General features: G+C 39.3%; 1 protein-coding gene across 1 annotated transcript; it reads left to right on the forward strand.

The window, feature by feature from the left end:
* Positions 1-260: 260 nt before the first annotated feature.
* On the forward strand, positions 261-815 carry LOC149161121 (uncharacterized). The gene has a single exon (XM_089434777.1). The coding sequence runs from the start codon at positions 261-263 to the stop codon at positions 813-815; it is 555 nt and encodes a 184-aa protein (XP_089290903.1).
* The last annotated feature ends 17,293 nt before the right edge of the window (positions 816-18,108 follow it).

Raw genomic sequence — 18,108 nt, forward strand, 5'->3', positions numbered from 1 at the left:
GTGGCGTAGTGCAGCTCCTCGGTCTGTTTGGTGGAAGCAGATCGACTTTGCCCGGTGGTGGCGTGTTGGAGCTCGTTTGTTGATCTGTTCGGTAGTGACAGATCGGTTTTGCCCGGTGGTGGCATAGTGAAGTTCTTGATCTGTTTGGAGACAGCAGATCGGACTTGCCCGGTGGTGGCACAGAGAAGTTCCTGATCTGTTCGTGGTAGCAGATCGGACTTGCCCGGTGGTGGCCGATTTGAGTGTTCAGTGGTGCAAAAATGAACAACAGTCTGGAATCATACCTCCACGAGTCTGGCAAGCTCGATGGAACGAATTTTTCCAACTGGAAGTTCAAAATGCAAACCTTGCTGGAGAGTGCGAACGCATGGTCGATCGTCTTGGGAAATGAACAGAGAGCCGGAACTACAACCCAAGAACAGGACTGGGATAAGAGAGAAACAAAGGCAAAAGTAATACTGAAGATGTCTGTCAAAGACAACATTATCCCTCATATTCGAGACTGCAAGTCGGTCGCGGACATTTGGAATACGATCAAGGGTCTGTACGAGACACAGAACACAAATCGTGTTCTTGCACTCAAAGGAAAATTATATGCACTAAAGATGGACGAGAATGAATCTGTTGATGGATTCACAGCTAGAATCAAGGATCTGAAAGACAAATTGGGATCCATTGGAGAAAAGGTATCAGACTCAGATCTGGTTACCCTCACACTGAACAGGATGACCGATGAATATCAAACATTCATCTCAGGGTTGTCAGCGAGGGAGAAAGCCCCATCCTTTGATGAGCTGACAGTGATTCTGCTCTAGGAGGAGGAGTGAAGACAAAATCTGAAGACCCAGAGCAATGACCTTGCTCTGATGGCAAAGAGAAGACAGCACAGAGGAAAGCAGCGCCAGTACCAACACCAGCAACAGCAACCGCAGCAGCAGCAGAAAGGGGCCAACTCCTTTCAAAGGAAACCATCTAGAGGTATGAACGATAACTATGTTAAGAGATGTTTTTATTGTGGAAAGCCTGGTCACCAGATCAGAGAATGCTACAAGAAGCAAGCTGATGAAAGGAGAAGCAAACAGAAGAAACATCAAGGTTGTTTTGTTGAAGAAGATGAAGATCACAGCTATGATCTTAGGCTATTTACAGTCGACTGTGCACTTTCAGCATCAAGAGGAGATGATGACAATACATGGTATGTCGATTCAGGCGCATCCTCGCACATGACTGGCAAGAAAGAATATTTTGAGTTTCTTGAAGAATCTGCATGTGGATCCAAAATTTATTTGGGTGATGACAGTGGGTATGAGATCAAAGGATGTGGAGATATTCCTGTGAAACTACCAAGTGGTGATATCAAACATCTCAAAAATGTTTTATATGTTCCAGGAATCAAAAAGAATTTGATCTCTGTCTCTATGATAACAGACCAGGACATGCAGGTACAATTCTTCAAGAATGGATGTGTCATCCAGGATAGCAAATTGGAGACAGTTGCAACAGGAGTACGCGTGGGGAATTTGTATAGACTGGATGCAAGGAGCATACCACGACAGGCGATGGTTGCAGCAACATCAACAGCTGAGAATCTCTGGCACCAGAGATTTGGACATATCAATCTACAAGATCTCATCCTGCTTAAAAATAAAGGTATGGTCGATGGACTTCCTACTTTACATAATATCAAACTGGAATGTGATGGATGTGCACTAGGGAAGATGCATAGAGATGAATTCCCTGTGCATGTCAACAGAAAACAAAGAGACATCCTAGAGCTAGTGCATACAGATATCTGTGGACCTATGCAGACTAGGTCTTTAGGAGGTGCATATTACTTTCTACTGTTTATAGATGATTGCACTAGGTTCTCTTGGGTGTATTTTTTAAGCAAAAAGAGTCAAGCTTTCCGATATTTTAAAGAATTTAAATTGATGATAGAGAACCAAACAGCAAAGAAAATAAAGATTCTCCGCTCAGATCAAGGGGGGGAATACAGGTTAAATGAGTTCATGAACTTCTGCAAGCAGCATGGGATTATACAACAGTTTACAGTGCCACACACTCCACAGCAGAATGGAGTAGCAGAGCGCAAGAACAGGACCCTTGTGGAGTGCGCCAGAAGCATGCTTCAAGGTAAGGGCATTTCTAATGGTCTTTGGGCAGAAGCCATTAATACTGCTGTTTATTTAAAGAATAGGAGTCCCACCAAATGTTTAGGCTTCAAAACCCCCTTTGAAGCACTGTTTGGACTCAAACCAGCAGTTGATCATCTGAGAATATTTGGATCTAAAGCTTTTGCTCATGTACCGAAACCAGATAGGAAAAAGCTAGATCCCAAAGCCTTGAAATGCATATTTGTAGGATATGGCACAGAGTATAAAGCATACAAATTATATAATCCTGTGACTCATAAAGTGTTTGCAAGCAGAGATGTTATCTTTCATGAACAGATAGAAGATGGAAAGAAAGACTCTGACAATGATGGCCATATTCCATTCTTGATAGAACTGAACAGTGAAGATGAAGAAGAACAGGAGCAGGAGCAGAAACAGGAAGAAGTAGCAGCAGATAGCATAATAAGTGATGATGCAGGCCTGGACAGTACTGAAACAGAAAGAGTTGAGGTGAGTCCTTTACCTAGAAGATCAGGTAGAAAGACTAAACTACCTGCAAAATTTAGAGACTATGCTTTAATGTCCAAGATTTTGAACATTGTAGAACCCTTAAATTATGAAGAAGCAAGTAGATCAGATGAATGGAGGGCTGCAATGCATGAAGAAATGGAATCCATATATAGAAACCATACTTGGGACTTAGTTGAGCTGCCAGAAGGAAAAACCCCTATAGGTTGTAAGTGGCTGTATAAACCTAAGATAAATGCAGATGGTACTGTAGAAAAATTCAAAGCAAGACTGGTAGCAAAGGGTTATTCACAACAGGAAGGAATTGATTTCGATGACACCTTTGCCCCTGTAGCTAAACTTAATACAATTAGAATGCTAATCTGTTTAGCAACAAAACATAAATGGAAGCTACACCAGTTAGATGTTAAATCTGCATTTTTGAATGGGGAATTAAAAGAAGAAATATATTTAGTACAACCTCCTGGATTTGTGAAAAAGGGGCAAGAGCATTTAGTGTGTAAACTGCATAAGGCACTCTATGGATTGAAACAAGCACCCAGGTCATGGTATGACAAAATTGATTCATTTTTTGTTCAGCATAGTTTCCATAAGAGCCTCAACGATCCAAATCTGTACACCAAGATAAATAAACAGAGGCAAATCATTTTGATTTCTTTGTATGTAGATGACATGATAATAACAGGGAATGCAAATAGTTTAATCAAAGAAATCAAGCAGCAAATGTCACAGGTATTTGAAATGAAAGACCTTGGTGATCTTCATTATTGCCTAGGACTGGAAGTGTGGAAAGATTATGGTCAAACTTTTCTAACTCAAGGAAAGTATGCCAGAAACCTGTTGGAAAGATTCAGAATGGAACAGTGTAAAACAGCAGCAACACCATTGCAACAGAACCTCAAGTTAAGCAGTAACGATGGCACAAAACAGGTGGATGCCACTTTGTATAGACAGCTAGTGGGAAGTCTGATATATCTTACGACAACTAGGCCTGATTTGGCATACTCTGTTAGTGTGCTGAGCCAGTTTATGTCTAGACCACTTGACAGTCACTGGAATGCAGCGAAATGTGTGTTGAGGTACCTTAGTGGTACTTGTAATTATGGTATTTTATACACTGACAGTTCTGATGTTACTTTAGCAGGGTATTCTGATTCTGATTGGGCAGGTAACCTGGACGATCGTAGATCCATCACAGGTTATGCATTTAGCATCGGATCCGGGGTTATTTCATGGTGCAGCAAAAAGCAAAGCACTGTAGCATTATCGTCATGTGAAGCAGAGTACCAGGCGTTGTGTGCAGCTACATGCGAAGCCATTTGGTTGAGGAGATTGCTTAGTGATGCAGGCGAAGGACAAAAAGCAGCAACCAGCATCAAAACTGACAATCAAAGCACAATAAAGCTTGCATACAATCCAGTTTTCCATAAGAATACTAAACATATTGATACTCAGTTTCACTTTGTACGGGAAAAGATACAATCTAAGGAAATTTGTGTGGATTATTGTAATACATGTGATAATTTAGCTGACATTTTTACTAAGCCTCTAGGGCGAGTAAAGTTTGAGTTATTTAGAGGGATGTTAGGTGTGCACAATAACCCTTTCTCCATTAAGGGGGGGAGTTAGAAATAATGGAGAAATGGTTATGTGGTTGTAACGTTACCTTCTTACTTTAGGAGTTGTTCCTAGAATTTAGGAGGTTGGTTTCAGCTACCTAATTTTCAGTCATGTATTTAATATGTAATATTCATTCATTGTAGGTATTGAGTGAACGAGAGAGAGAGAGTCTTCTCCTTGTATGAGTGCAGTCTCCAGGTGATGTACACACCTGTGAGCTGCAACTCCTTCTGATTAATTCAAGTTTCATTTCCTTCTCATGTAGTATTGCCAACATTTCCTTCTCATAAATAGCTTGCTTGAGATGTAGCGGCAAAAATAACCAATCACCTACATCAAAACATTTTTCACTACGATGTTGATCTACCTGTTGTTTCGTTTGATTTTGCACGGAAGTGGCGTTATCCTTTAAAAGTTGGAGAACTTGTTGTTGATGCTCGATGTGATCTTTCACTACTTGAACCTTTTTCTTCTTGATATGTCCTTCTATCTTTAGAGGTTGAGGAGTGGTAATTTCTTCCAATCCTTTACAAGATATGGTCGGATTCATTTCTTGATGCTCGATGTGTTCTTTCACTTCTTGAACATTTTTCTTCTTGATATGTCCTTCTATCTTGATAGTTTGAGGAGTGGTAATTTCAAACAATGAATTACAAGAAATGGTTGGATTCATTTCTTCTTTCTCGATGTGATCTTTCACTTCTTGCACCTTTTTCTTCTTGATACGTCCTTCTATCTTGAGAGTTTGAGGAGTGGTAATTCTTGCCAATGCTTTACAAGATATGGTCTGATTCGTTTCTTCTTTCTCTGGGGTGGGGTCCTGGTGTATATCTTCTTCTTTTGATGTTTCTTGATCCTTTTCTTCCTCCTCTTCATATTCTATGTAATAATTTCTTCTCAGCACACTTATGACCTTTAGTGCATTTGTTATCACAATTGTAACAAAGCCCTTTTTCTCTTTTTTCTTCCAATTGTTGTGGTGTAACCCTTGTAGGTTGTGGAAGGCTAGGAGAAACAACACTTCCATCTTTATAGTTGTGAGGGGTACACTTCCTGGTTTCCATAATTTTGCTTTCCACTATGTCATAAAGCCCTTTTACTCTTTCCAATTGTTGTGGTGTTTCTCTAAAGAAGGTGTTGCTCTTTGTATCCTCATAATGTGTTATCATTTCCTCCGTGAAAATTGACCACGTAACAAGTTGTTTACGAGAACAAAGCCCTTTGTACCATAAAAATTGATCTGGTTCTAAATATGAAGATGCAATACATACCTTTTGTAACAGTTGTACACCATGTAGATCAAAATATTGCTCCATCTGAAGTATCCAATTTACCGGATCCTTTCCATCAACTTCCTCATCTTGCTTTTTCTTGATTTTAGGAGCTCGACCTTGAAACGACTGTAACTCTGTACTTTTGGATCTTTAAGTTCTGGAATGGCAACCTTTAGTAGCCTTCTGTGTCCTCTTTTCAATGCCACTAGTCTGATCCAAATTGGATTCTCCAAGAAAGAGTTATGCACAATCTCCCGCAATGACCTGATTGTAGACTAGTTCAGTAGAGCGAACTTGTATGAAGTGCCACGTGTCACTGTTTCAAGATTTGAATCTAAAAAATATATAAAAGAAAACTACAGTCCGTCCTCTTTCTGTACCTTCTTGCGAAATTTCAATCCGATGCTCAGAAAGAAAGTTATGACGATTTTCCCCAGGTCACCTGTTTTGAATGTAATTCAGGAGTCTGCAAAAAGACCAACTTCCTCAGATCATATCTCCGCAAATGTCGCGCGAAAAGCTCTGAAATTTAGACCCAAGGTTCAGTGTGATTTCTTCTCAAATGGGTTTTTTTTTTCAACTTCTGAAACGTCACAGAAAAAAAAGTTATAGCGAAAATGCCACAATGACCTGTTTGGAGCAGCGAAACCCTAGAATCCAAAGCTCTGATACCAAATGTTATGAAACCAGCTCAAGAAAAGATAGAAAAGATAGATCAACGCCTTAGAATTCAGCCTCTTCGAGGGGGCAACCTCCTTTACATTACATAAATGAACAATTCTTCGATGATACAAATGAAAAGACCTCATTTCTATATATAGGAGTCTAAGGGGTCATAACATAATCAAAGCCGACATAACAATAATAATGTAAGGGCACGATAATAACAATAGTGGGCTTCTATGGGGTACAATAGTAACAATATGGGCACTACATGGGTACATAAATATAATAAGTGGGTTATACTAATAACAATAAGGGGTTACACTAGTAGTATAGGGGCCTAACAGATTCCTACAAAGAAACTCAATACCAACTTCATAAAGAACCTGACAGAGACGATGCTTTCTTCAATAGTAAATATCGTTGACATCTTCTTTCTTCGGCTTCTTCTCAAGTTCTCCCATTCCTTCAGTTGTGTGAGATTTTCTTCTTTCCTTTCTTTTTTTGTTTTTCTTGTTTGGACAATCCCTCTTAAAGTTTCCATGTTCATTGCATCCAAAGCATTGAACCTTGGACATATTTGGCATCTTCCTCGAATTTCCAAACTTTCCCTTCTTCTTCTTCTTGTTCCTTGCAATAAGTGCTTGATGTTATTCATTTGATTTGATGTCATCCTTTGCCTTGATCCTAGTTTCTTCCAAGATGCATTGAGCCCACAACTCATGAAAAGGACTTGAGTCTTTCTTAGAGAAGATGTTACTTGTAATGTTGCTCCATTCTGGTGGCAAGGCATTTAGGACATAGCTAGTCATTTCAGAATCATAAATTGTCTCTACAAGCCCCTACAACTAATCTCTTATTTGAGAAATCTTCATTAGAAAGGAGGTCATGTTCTCATCCTTAGATTTATTCATTTTATATAATTTATTTCTCAAAGACATCTTTTGTCCTATGTATTTATAGGGTACATATTTACTATCTTGTCATACATAGCCTTAGAAGTCGTTAAATTAGAAACAAATGGAACAATATGATCCTTAATGGATTCAACAATGATCCTTTGTGCCCTTGGTTTCTGGGAAAACTAGTGTCTTTTCGATCGACTAGCCCTCTAGGATTGGCAGCTACCCTAGAAACAACAGTTCTAAATCAATTCACAATTTCTTCTATGTATAATAGATAAGAGAAAGACAATGGAACCAACCTGGAACATCCGCTTAATCCCTTGCTTGATCTCTCTCCCCCTTGACAGAGCTTGCAACTCCTCTTCGTACTTATCCCGCTTGGAGAGTACCTGTAGAAACACAGTAACAAAGAACCGTCAAAGCATCTTGATCTATTATATCATAATCATTACGGAATCAGAAATATAATGAACATACAATGGCATTCACAAATAACAACATTCACAATTGCACAGTTATATGGAAGAAAACTCGAAGAACTTTATTAAATAGAAGGGATAATTACAACCTATTTGTCTGATCCAGCATCATCCTCCCAGCATCAAAGCCCTCTTCACCTCATGAAATGGCAAGATCACACCAACAATACAATGCTCTTTCCTCAAACTATTAGCACTTACTTGTAATTCACAATATTCCAGCCTCTGGATCTCTTATATGAGGGATCCATTTATAGATGTGTGCAAGGATGGGAGCCATCTCTGGATTTTGATTAGTGTCATTCCACTTGTTTCATTTGGTTCCACCTGGAGATTTCTTGGATCTCTTACTCATCCTTGGGCGAATTCAGAGAGGCAAGTGTCATAGGAGAAATTTCTAGAAGATTCCATGAGCATCCACTTAGCAAACTGTCTCATACATTTGTCCATCCTCGCTCATCGCACCCTACATAAGGCCTCATCAGTATGCATCGCACCTGGCTAGTGTAGAAGTCAGTATGCATCACACCCTGACAGTGGAGTAGTTAGTATGGTCCAGTTTAAGCCAGTTATAGATGGTTTTTCAGGTGGAGCTTTTGGGGAATGATGTAATCAGTTGACCATGATCTTTTAGGGTATGAAACAACACTTTTAGGGTTTAAAGAGCCCTAGTTTATCGACATATAAGATTGGGGTTGAAATTCCCAAATATGTCTATAACAGTTGCCCCCTAAAGCATGAAGTCATAAATCTTGATGTTAGGTGAAATGATTTATCATGAGGATCCGAGGTTTTGAACTAGAAGGTTACCTATATAAGATACAATACAATACATCATCATAATATAATTTTCATGATCTAGCTGAGGTGGGCATTCCCATGCTCAGCTTTATAAATTTACTTCATGTACATAGAACAGATAGTCGTCTGTAGTTGCAAATTGGTGATTCTTCATATGTAGAGTCATCATCCCTGGCTCGGATGACCATCTGTGCAGCTTCTTTGTACATTTGATGTCTTTATATCCCTGAATATATCGTAGCCCGGATGGATGAAACTAGATCCAGGGTCTTCAAACTCATTCAAACTTCACCCGATGTACAAGTCAATCCATGTGAAGAGATGTTCTGAAGTCGAACATGGAAAGACATTGCCTGATTACCAGTCAATAATGTGAGTTGTTAAAAAATGCGAGAGGAATCACTGATAATGATAATGACCCTCAAGGTACTACAGTACAATTTGTGTGGTGTGAATATATTATCAGATGTCGAACACCACGCAAAATCTTTCGGTCGAAGGCCATTGATGTCAACTTGTCGCCAGAAGTGAGAAACTTGCCATTGAGGCATGCAAGCTTCAAAGTATTGAAAGGGTTGTTTCTAAGTCAAATTCTTGGATAATGAGCTAATGTCGACAATAAGTGACTCATCGTAGGAGGGCCTTAATGTATCTCACATCTACAACACGAAATGAAGCAAATGATTTTCTGGAGGTGAAAACGATCGATGACACAAGGTTCAGGAATGGCGGTCATGAAAAATGGAGGTTGAAGGTATTGCAGTGGATGAGACATTAACTAGATGGTGAATTCTTGACTGAATGACTTCTCTTGAACATATCGGCAACACTGAGATGAATTGGTAGCGTTAACCCCAAAAGATGGATGGTGTGAAAGACCAATGGTGAGATGACCGGTGAACGGAATAACCCAACCCAACTCAATCACAGAGATGAAGTGAAAGTGTCATGTTCAAGAGCGACCTGCTACCATAAAGTTTTCAAGTTTTCTTCCCTTTTTCCCCAGTCATTGCTGACCAGTACCTCTTTATTTTTGTCAAGCTTGAGGAGGATAACATATGCTTGTTCTATAATTTGCCCTTCGGGCAAACCTGTCGCTATGTTTTAACGAGTCTAGCGACAGTGAAACTCGTTCTTGTCTGGGTGGACAAGTTTGTCGCTATTGTTTTAACGAGTTTAACGACAAGGATAACTCGGTCTTTTTCATGTTTAAAGAGTTTGAAAAAGGACGGAAAAGAAGCTCTGTCTCGTCCAAGACGAGTTTGTCGCTATTACTTTAACGAGTTTAATGACAAGGATAACTTGGTCCTTTTCATGTTTAGAGATTTTGAAAAGGGACGAAAAGAAAACTCTAGAGGTTCTTTTTCATAGAGTAATCCCTTAGGTCTGAAAAGGATTAAAATAATACAAAAGGGATGACTTTCAATCACTTTAACGAGCCGAAAAAGACAAGCGCTCGAACTTTTTCGTGAGATAATCCCTCAAGTCCGAAAAATATTAAAATATACAGGAGGGATGGCACTTCCAATCACTTTAACGAGCTGGAAAGGCCAATTGCTCGACAATCTTTTCATATTTAACGAGTCTGAAAATGGTTTAAAGAAGGCTCAATTTTGAGGAACGAGTGGTGTCTAGGGTAGCAATTGGTTCTGGGTAAGTTTGGAACTTCTCAAAACATGGTGATGTGAAGAGGTTGGCTAACAAGACCACTCGTCACAGCTATTCCTCAAAATGGTAAACAACCAGGTGCAAGCGTATGATCGACCAAAAGAATGGAGGTGATGGTAGGTACACAACCAAGGCTCAAAAGGCTGATAGAACGGCAATCACAAAGGGTATTGACTCGAAGGTTCATTTTTTAACGACCTTGAATCCTAGGGGAACTATGCTCGGTGTGGGTTTTGTTGTTTTTACAAGCTTGAAATGAACAAACATATTCTTGGTCTAGTTTCTGTTTCTACGCAAGCTCAAATATAAAAAGCTAGAAACAACAAAGCTAAGAAAAGCTAGAAAATGAAAAAGCTAAAAGGCTAGAAAATGAAAATTGAAAAAGAAATGAAAAGTTTGCATGCCCCCAGCGTGATGAAAAGGAGAGTCTCCAGTAGCTATATGGAAACCTATTGTGGTTATGCGGGATGGTTTCGTCCGCAGAGCAGACAAAACACTTCCTTGGCTTCGTCTGCAGGATAGACAAAGGTGAATAGTGTGTCAAACCAATCACATAACCTACAGGGAAACTTATCTCTACAGGGAAACTAATCTTTTCAGCTGGGTTCATCCGCAGAATAGACAAGGGTGCATGCCCCCTAAGCTTCGTTACATTCACCAGATTACTCATGGCAATTGGGTGGATGGAATGAAGGTTGAAGAGACACCGTCGATAAAAAAGGACCATTTAGGGATGATGATTGACTTGGAGCTATGCTTGAACTGGGAAATGAAAGCTAGTCAATGGTGACAATTTTGCCTTCATGTGGGAAACACATAATTCGGAAGAGTGTTGAAACAATAGCTTCCATGTTATAAACATAGTCACGTCGAAGGAGTAGATTGTAATCTAATGGTCCTGGGACTACCATCACATTCATATGAACAGTTTTCCTTCCCAAAGTAATCGGTAACTTAGGAAGGATCCCTAACGGTCGACTGGTTCCTTTGTTAAAGCCTAACAGATTCTGTGTAAGAGGCCTAAGCGATGGCGAACCAAGTGCTTTCCAAGCAGTTGAGGAAAGGATACTTACTTATGCCCCCTCATCTATGATAGTGCCTGACACGATCATTTTGTAAACTTGTACTATGATCCGGAAAGGTACATAAGAGGGAAGGCGGGATCTTGCTAGTCGGTTCCAATCAAAGGAAGTGACTAGACTGCTTGGAGGGGGTACCGAATAAACGGTTGAATTAACCCCTTGAGTTTCAAGAACTGAAGGATTTTCCTCCTGTTGTGAAGGAACGGGTGGATTGCCCCCAAGTTCATCAGATTCTGATGTAACAAACAGAATTTGAACAATATCGTTCTCACTCTCCTCGAGAAGGGTACGATTTTCTGAAGGTAAAACCTGGTCAACTGTCACCTCGACCTGTTGACTTGGGTCTGGTATAGACTCATAAGTTTCACTTTCAGAGAGAGTGGTTTCAACCGACGGTTGATCAATTGATTTTTCAACCAGTGAAGGACTTGGGGAGAGTTTCTGGTAACCAGATGGAAGTCGCTGCGGTGAAGCAAGACGGTTATCCAATACTCTTTTGGCCTCATCCAAAAAAGGACAACGGTGAAGGGTATGGTTTCCTTCACATAACCTACATGGAACTTTGACCTTTCCTATCTTTCCATGAACTTCACTATCACTAGTTGATGGTGTATTATCAACATGATCACCAAAGGTTGATGACACCGGGTGGTGTAAACGGGGGGACCATTCTCTCAAGATCCGCAGAAAGCAAGGACAATCTCGATGAAAATGGTCTCCTCTACAAATTATGCATGGAAATCTGGGTTTAGGAGCTTTAAGGTGTGGATTTTCACCAACTGATGCATCCAAAGAAATGGTTGCTTGGTTGCCCCCTTGTTGAATTGGCTTCTTCTTCTTCTCCTTAACTTTCTTTTTCTTCTTAGCCACCTAGTTATTAGCATCACTATTTTCACCAAGCAAAGAGGAAGAAAGGGAGGGAGAAACTAACGAAGAAGAAGGCGAAGGGTCAACTTCAGTATCAACTGGATGCTGATTCGATTGCTGAGGAATCACGTTATTTTGAACCACAGAGGTTGAAAACAGCCACACTGGCAGGCCAATGGTAAGTCCCGGTAGGGACAATGAGGCCATATGAGGAGCGCCAATATTTCCCCTAGAAGTAAAAGGACTAGGATTCCCCTCAAGATGGATTCCTTGATTGGTGGACTCCATATATCTCAACCTAAGATCAACTAAGGAACAGGGATGTTATTCAATATTTAATAAATTTTAATGACGCTTTGACACAACTCTGCTTTTTCAAGTTTTAAGAGTCGAGAAAAAGCTAAAGATGACTCTAGTCCCCTTCGATTTTTAATGAGCCTGAAGTGACAAGTGCTCAGATGGACTTTTTCTTTTTAAAAGTCGAAAAGGAACGAAAGTGACTACTCTAGATATCTAGATAGAGGGATTACCAAACCAATCACAAAAATACAAAATACACCTTGGTGATAAATTAAAGAGAAATTACCAAGGACTTATGTACGGCAGCCAATCTTCCTGAATGTTGTGTTCAGTGCATTGCGATCAATAAGGCGGCAGAATCAGCTTCCTATGGATACAGGATATAATCCTATTGTGGTCTCCCAATATATACGTGATGGTACGGGGCGCACAAGTCCGCGCTAGTACTTGTTGTATCAAGGAGGAGGAATCACCCAACCTTCAATGAAAATGATAGTTACTAGATTTTACGACGCCGAAACACGTCTCTAGCCTAGACCTCTAGATAAGTTGTGTTAGGTTCCAAAGCGTTGTTAAGTTCATTGAAATTTATTTTAAAGTTGATCTTGTTTAAAGTTTTCCTTTCAATGGTTCACCACATGATGATGATTTTTAAATTCCTAAAATGCAATCTATAATGATAAACAATCTTTGTTTATTTTGACCAATGAAAATCTTAGCTACTAGGGAAAGAAGATTACAATTCTTTCAAACAAAGAGCAAAGAGCACACACTAGTGCATTTTCCTAAATCATTTTTCGCACACAAACTAAATGCAAATGCAAATGCATGTATTTGTTTTCGTTCTCTTTAATGTGAAAAATGTCAAAAAAGAAAACTAAATGTAGCAAAGATCTGAAATATTTCTTTCAAAGCGACATTTTCAACAATTTCTTTTTCAAAATAGAAAGGAAGACTAAACAACACTTTTCAATTTCGAATAGAAAATTCTTTCGAAACTTCAAATATCAACAAATCAAATCAAATACATGACAAAAAGTTCAATCGACTATCCAGGGAAGGAAGACTCCACGACACTTCTCTTTTTGACACAAAACGACAGTTATGACACTTTTTGTACCAAAACGACAGATCGATTTAAGCAAATTTTTGACAAAGGATTGTAAATGATGGAAAAATACATAAAAACATTTACTAATCCTAATCAATGGAGGTTGATCTATGTGATGCAAGCAGGCTTCAGTAATGAGGTATTGTTCATAAGCAGCAAAAACAACTAAACAGAGCTGAAAACAAGGACAAAAACCCCAAATTTCAAGAATGGAAATAGGTTCAGTCAGTCATCGCACCTGGGCTTCACAGAAATAGGGATGCATCACACTTTTCAGACTTAGGAGGTGCGATGCATACTGGTTGACAGTGACAGACAGTGCGATGGGCCAGGGAGTGCAACTGAAGTGGGTTTTGGTTCAAATTTGCAGTTGTTTTCAGTGAGTTAAGCTGAGCTATGATGGACAGTAAAGAGAAAAGTACAGAGGAATGTCTTGAGAGGTTACTGAGCTACCAAAAGGGCATCTAGAATGCTTGTAAGTCAAATGTTTAATTCATAAACTAAACCAGAGATTGACTGAAGCAGCATTCATCTACTATGCAATTGTAGAGCAAGAGCAGTTCGAAGGCTACCTGGATGACTTCAAGCTCTGTCTATAGTTTATAAAACAAACAATAACAACAAACAAACATCTATTCGATCCCCAGCGGAGTCACCAATTTGTTTCTAGGAAAACTAGTGTCTTTTCAATTGACTAGCCCTCTAGGTTTGGCAGCTACCCTAGAAACAACAGTTTAAAGCAATTCATGATTTCTTCTATGTATAATAGATAAGAGAAAGACAATGGAACCAACCTGGAACTTCCACTTAATCCCTTGCTTGATCTCTCTCCCCCTTGAGAGAGCTCGCAACTCCTCTCCGTACTTATCCCGCTTGGAGAGTACCTGTAGAAACACAGTAAAAAAGAACCGTCAAAGCATCTTGATCTATTATATCATAATCATTACGAAATCAGAAATATAATGAACATTCACAAATAACAACATTCACAATTGCACAGTTATATGTAAGAAAACTCAAAGAACTTTATTAAATAGAAGGGAGAATTACAACCCAGTTGTCTGATCCAGCATCAAAGCCCTTTTCACCTCATGAAATGGCAAGATCACACCAACAATACAATGCTCTTTCCTCAAACTATCAGCACTTGCAATTCAAAATATTCCAGCCTCTGGATCTCTTAGATGAGGGATCCATTTATAGATGTGTGCAAGGGTGTGAGTCATCTATGGGTTTTGATTAGTGTCATTCCACTTGTTGCATTTGGTTCCACTTGGAGATTTCTTGGATCTCTTACTCATCCTTGGGTGAATTTAGAGAGGCAAGTGTCATAGGAGAAGTTTCTAGAATATTCCATGAGCATCCACTTAGAAAATTGTCTCGGACAATTGTCCATCCTCGCTCATCGCACCCTACAGAAGGCCTCATCACTATGCATCGCACCTGCCTAGTGTAGAATTCAGTATGCATCGCACCATGACAGTGGAGCAGTCAGTATGGTCTAGTTTAGGCCAGTTCTGGATGGTTTTTCAGGTGGAGCTTTTGGGGAATGATGTAATCAATTGACCATGATCTTTTAGGGTATGAAACAACTCTTTTAGGGTTTAAAGAGCCCTAGTTTATCGACATACAAGATTGGGGTTGAAATGCCCAAATATGTATATAACACCCTTACTTCTCCTTTCTTATATTTTTCTAGTTATTGAATCTTGTCTTTGCTAGGTTTAGTGATTTCACCGAGAACATATTCCATTACTTCATGTTCTATAAGTGTCAGATCAATCCTTTTCTTCCATGCTAGGAAATATGTTTAGCCAACAAGCTTATTGCTTTTCTTGCAGAAAGAACCCATGTGACCTATAGGTTCAGACTTAACATAACAATATGGTACTTACTTGTCAACCAAGAGTCTTCTTTCTTTTTTTTATGATGTCTCTAAATATATTAATGCTTGCAAGATCTTCAAAGAGACTTCAATGATGTTCTTGAAAGATGTCTTCTAGGATACCTTTAGCAATAGTTTCAAAGATTGATGAATGATACCAAGATTTCTTTCGTTCAAGGATGTGCTCCAATGAGCCTTTGAATATGTCTCCTTTCAAGATAGATCAACAACCTTCTTTTAGCCTTCCTCTTCAGACCCTCCTTTGATGTAGTCATCTTCAATGAAGGTTTGATATAGTAACCATTCTTCTAGATCAATAGGTCTTCTTTTTCCTTTTGTTCTTCTGCAAATGATTCCCCTTGACAAGCAAACCCTTATGTTTTTCCATAACATGATTCTTTCATTGCCTTCTCTTGTTCACCTTAGCTCTGATACCATGTTGGAAAATATAGTATGACAGCTATTAATTATGATTTTCCTTGACCTTAATAATTGCTTGTGAACTTTATTTATCTTCTTGTGTTTTCTTTATTAGTTCTTCTTCATCAAACAATTTTCAAGAGAAAAATAATAAAGACATAGAACACAAAATTAGGATCCAAGTGTAACAACCCCGAGTCAAAAATCCATGTAACAAAACTAAATAAATGCAAAAATAAGACCATGGGTAAGGAACACTTATTCCAAGTTGAATTTTGGGCAAAGATATCCTAGTGGGCATTAGTGGATGTGTTTATGGCTAAAGGAAATTGGAAAAGGCAAAGGCAAATGCATTAAAAAGGAAAAAAGGCATTTTTGGCACATTTATTTATGAAAATAAAGGAAAATAGGATAAAATGGAAGTGAAAGGTCACAAGTTTTCATGTTAGGAGGAAATTGAAGGAAAATAATGGAAGATGAAGAAAATAGAGGCCTAATTGATAAAAGGCTTCAGAGGATTAGTTTATAACCTTTTGTCAATTCAATTTTGGAGCTCTCTCATTATTCTTTCTCTCTCTCTCACTCTTGGGCACTTAGAGTTTTCTTGGAGCACTCTAGCTTGGAGCAAGGGAGGAAAATCAAGCAAAAATAAAGGAAGGAAAGCAAGGATCAAGCAAGGAAGAGCAGGATCAAGCAGCTTCATCAAGAATGCTTGTAGGTAACATCTTGCATGTGTGGTTTTGATACTCATGGCTTTGCATGTTGGTGTATGGTTCCCTTGCTGTCGGTGGCATGGTTTTGTCGAGTTATGACAGTGGTTTTCAGCCTAGCCTTTCCTTTTTCCGGATAGCCATGGTGGGATGGGATTGTTTTCTTAGTTTTGAGCTTTATAATTTCCAGATGGTTTAGGAATCCAGGGCGTAGGTGGTCTCAAGAAAATCCCAAAGGCCTAGGAATCCCTTGACTAGTTTTGGCGGGATACATGGTAAATCCTAAGGGTGGAGTCTCGGTTTAGGGCCTGGTGATCGGATGTGGATTACGGTAAATCCTAAGAGACTAGTGTCTCGGTTTAGGGCCTAGTGATCTAGTGTGTATTGTGGTAAAGCATGAAAGACAAGGAGACGAAAAAGTCCTTAAGGATAGTGATACAATCTGGAGGAATTCCTAGCTCAGTTTAGTTTTATGATCTTGGTGTTGGTTTTGGTGAGATCATGATTTGTTGAGGGTGGAGGTGGTTTAACCTCTAGATTCCCTTGGTTTTTTTAGATTGGTTTATCCATGAGATCCCACATTCATGCATGGAATATGGCATGGGGGTGATTGGATGAAAGAAAGATTTGGTTCAGCCATGTCTATGGTCGAGTGGTACATGGAAGTCCCGAACCTAGTCGGATTTGCCTAAGTTTAATAAAATCTAAGTTCTCTTGCTTTTGTACTTTTTAATATGTGGCTTTAATGGTTGTTATATCATTGTTACTTTCATGGTTTAATGTTGGTTATAAGCATGGTTATGTGACTAGTTATTTCATGGTTATTTCATTTATTTTCTTGAAACTGAAAGGATAATGGATACAAAGCCTAATTGATGTCAAAATAGTTAAGGGGAGAGGGTGGTGACCCTTCTTGTCAAGTCTCATACAAGTTATCAGTAAATTATGCTTTGTCTTGTATTCATTTCGTGTAGATTGCATTGATTCTAAGTGTTTGACAAAATGTCAATCCCGATTGGGGATGGTCAAGCCTAGTCCTATAGTTATATTTTGAATTGCAAGACTTGTTATTATGTAAATCATGGATTTTGAAAGTGTCATTGAGTTCTGGGAAATGACCTGGGCTCTAGACCTAAAAAAGTGGCTCAAATCTCAGGGTCGTTGGCATAACACTGAGCAAAAAAGTCCCTGGATGCTGGCATATCATGTTGTGGGAGTGTCTAGAACCTTCTAGACGTTGGCTATACCCATATCATGGGAGTGTATGAGGGTTAATTGGTTTAGAAACTCAGTGGGACCCAGGGGCTGGTTACCTGAGAGGTTGGGATGGTTCCTAGGAGTCTTGTTACTGATGTGGAAGCTTTGTATGGTGTGTTTGTGTAAATTCCACTTCCTTAAGGTGACTAAGGAGGTCAAATCATATCATAGTAGATTCTCATCACATGTTTACCCCGGTTGGCCGTTTACTTGGGTAGATGCGGGAGGAGTGCGTTATAGAGTGGTATCAGACTAGATGGGTTGTGTGTTGGTCATGCATTCATGTCCGTTGCATGTGTGTTCCTTATGCTTGTAGTCCTTGTGCTTGTCCCATTTGCATGGTGTTGATCATGGTTGTAGTGAGGTCACCATGTGAAGGTTGATGGTGTTGTTGTGGGATGTGTTAGTCATGACTGCATGTCGA

Source organism: Pinus tabuliformis, chromosome 5_2, assembly GCF_031772625.1.
Source record: "Pinus tabuliformis cultivar Carrire ecotype Pingquan chromosome 5_2, CPIR1, whole genome shotgun sequence".
NCBI lineage: Eukaryota > Viridiplantae > Streptophyta > Pinopsida > Pinales > Pinaceae > Pinus > Pinus tabuliformis.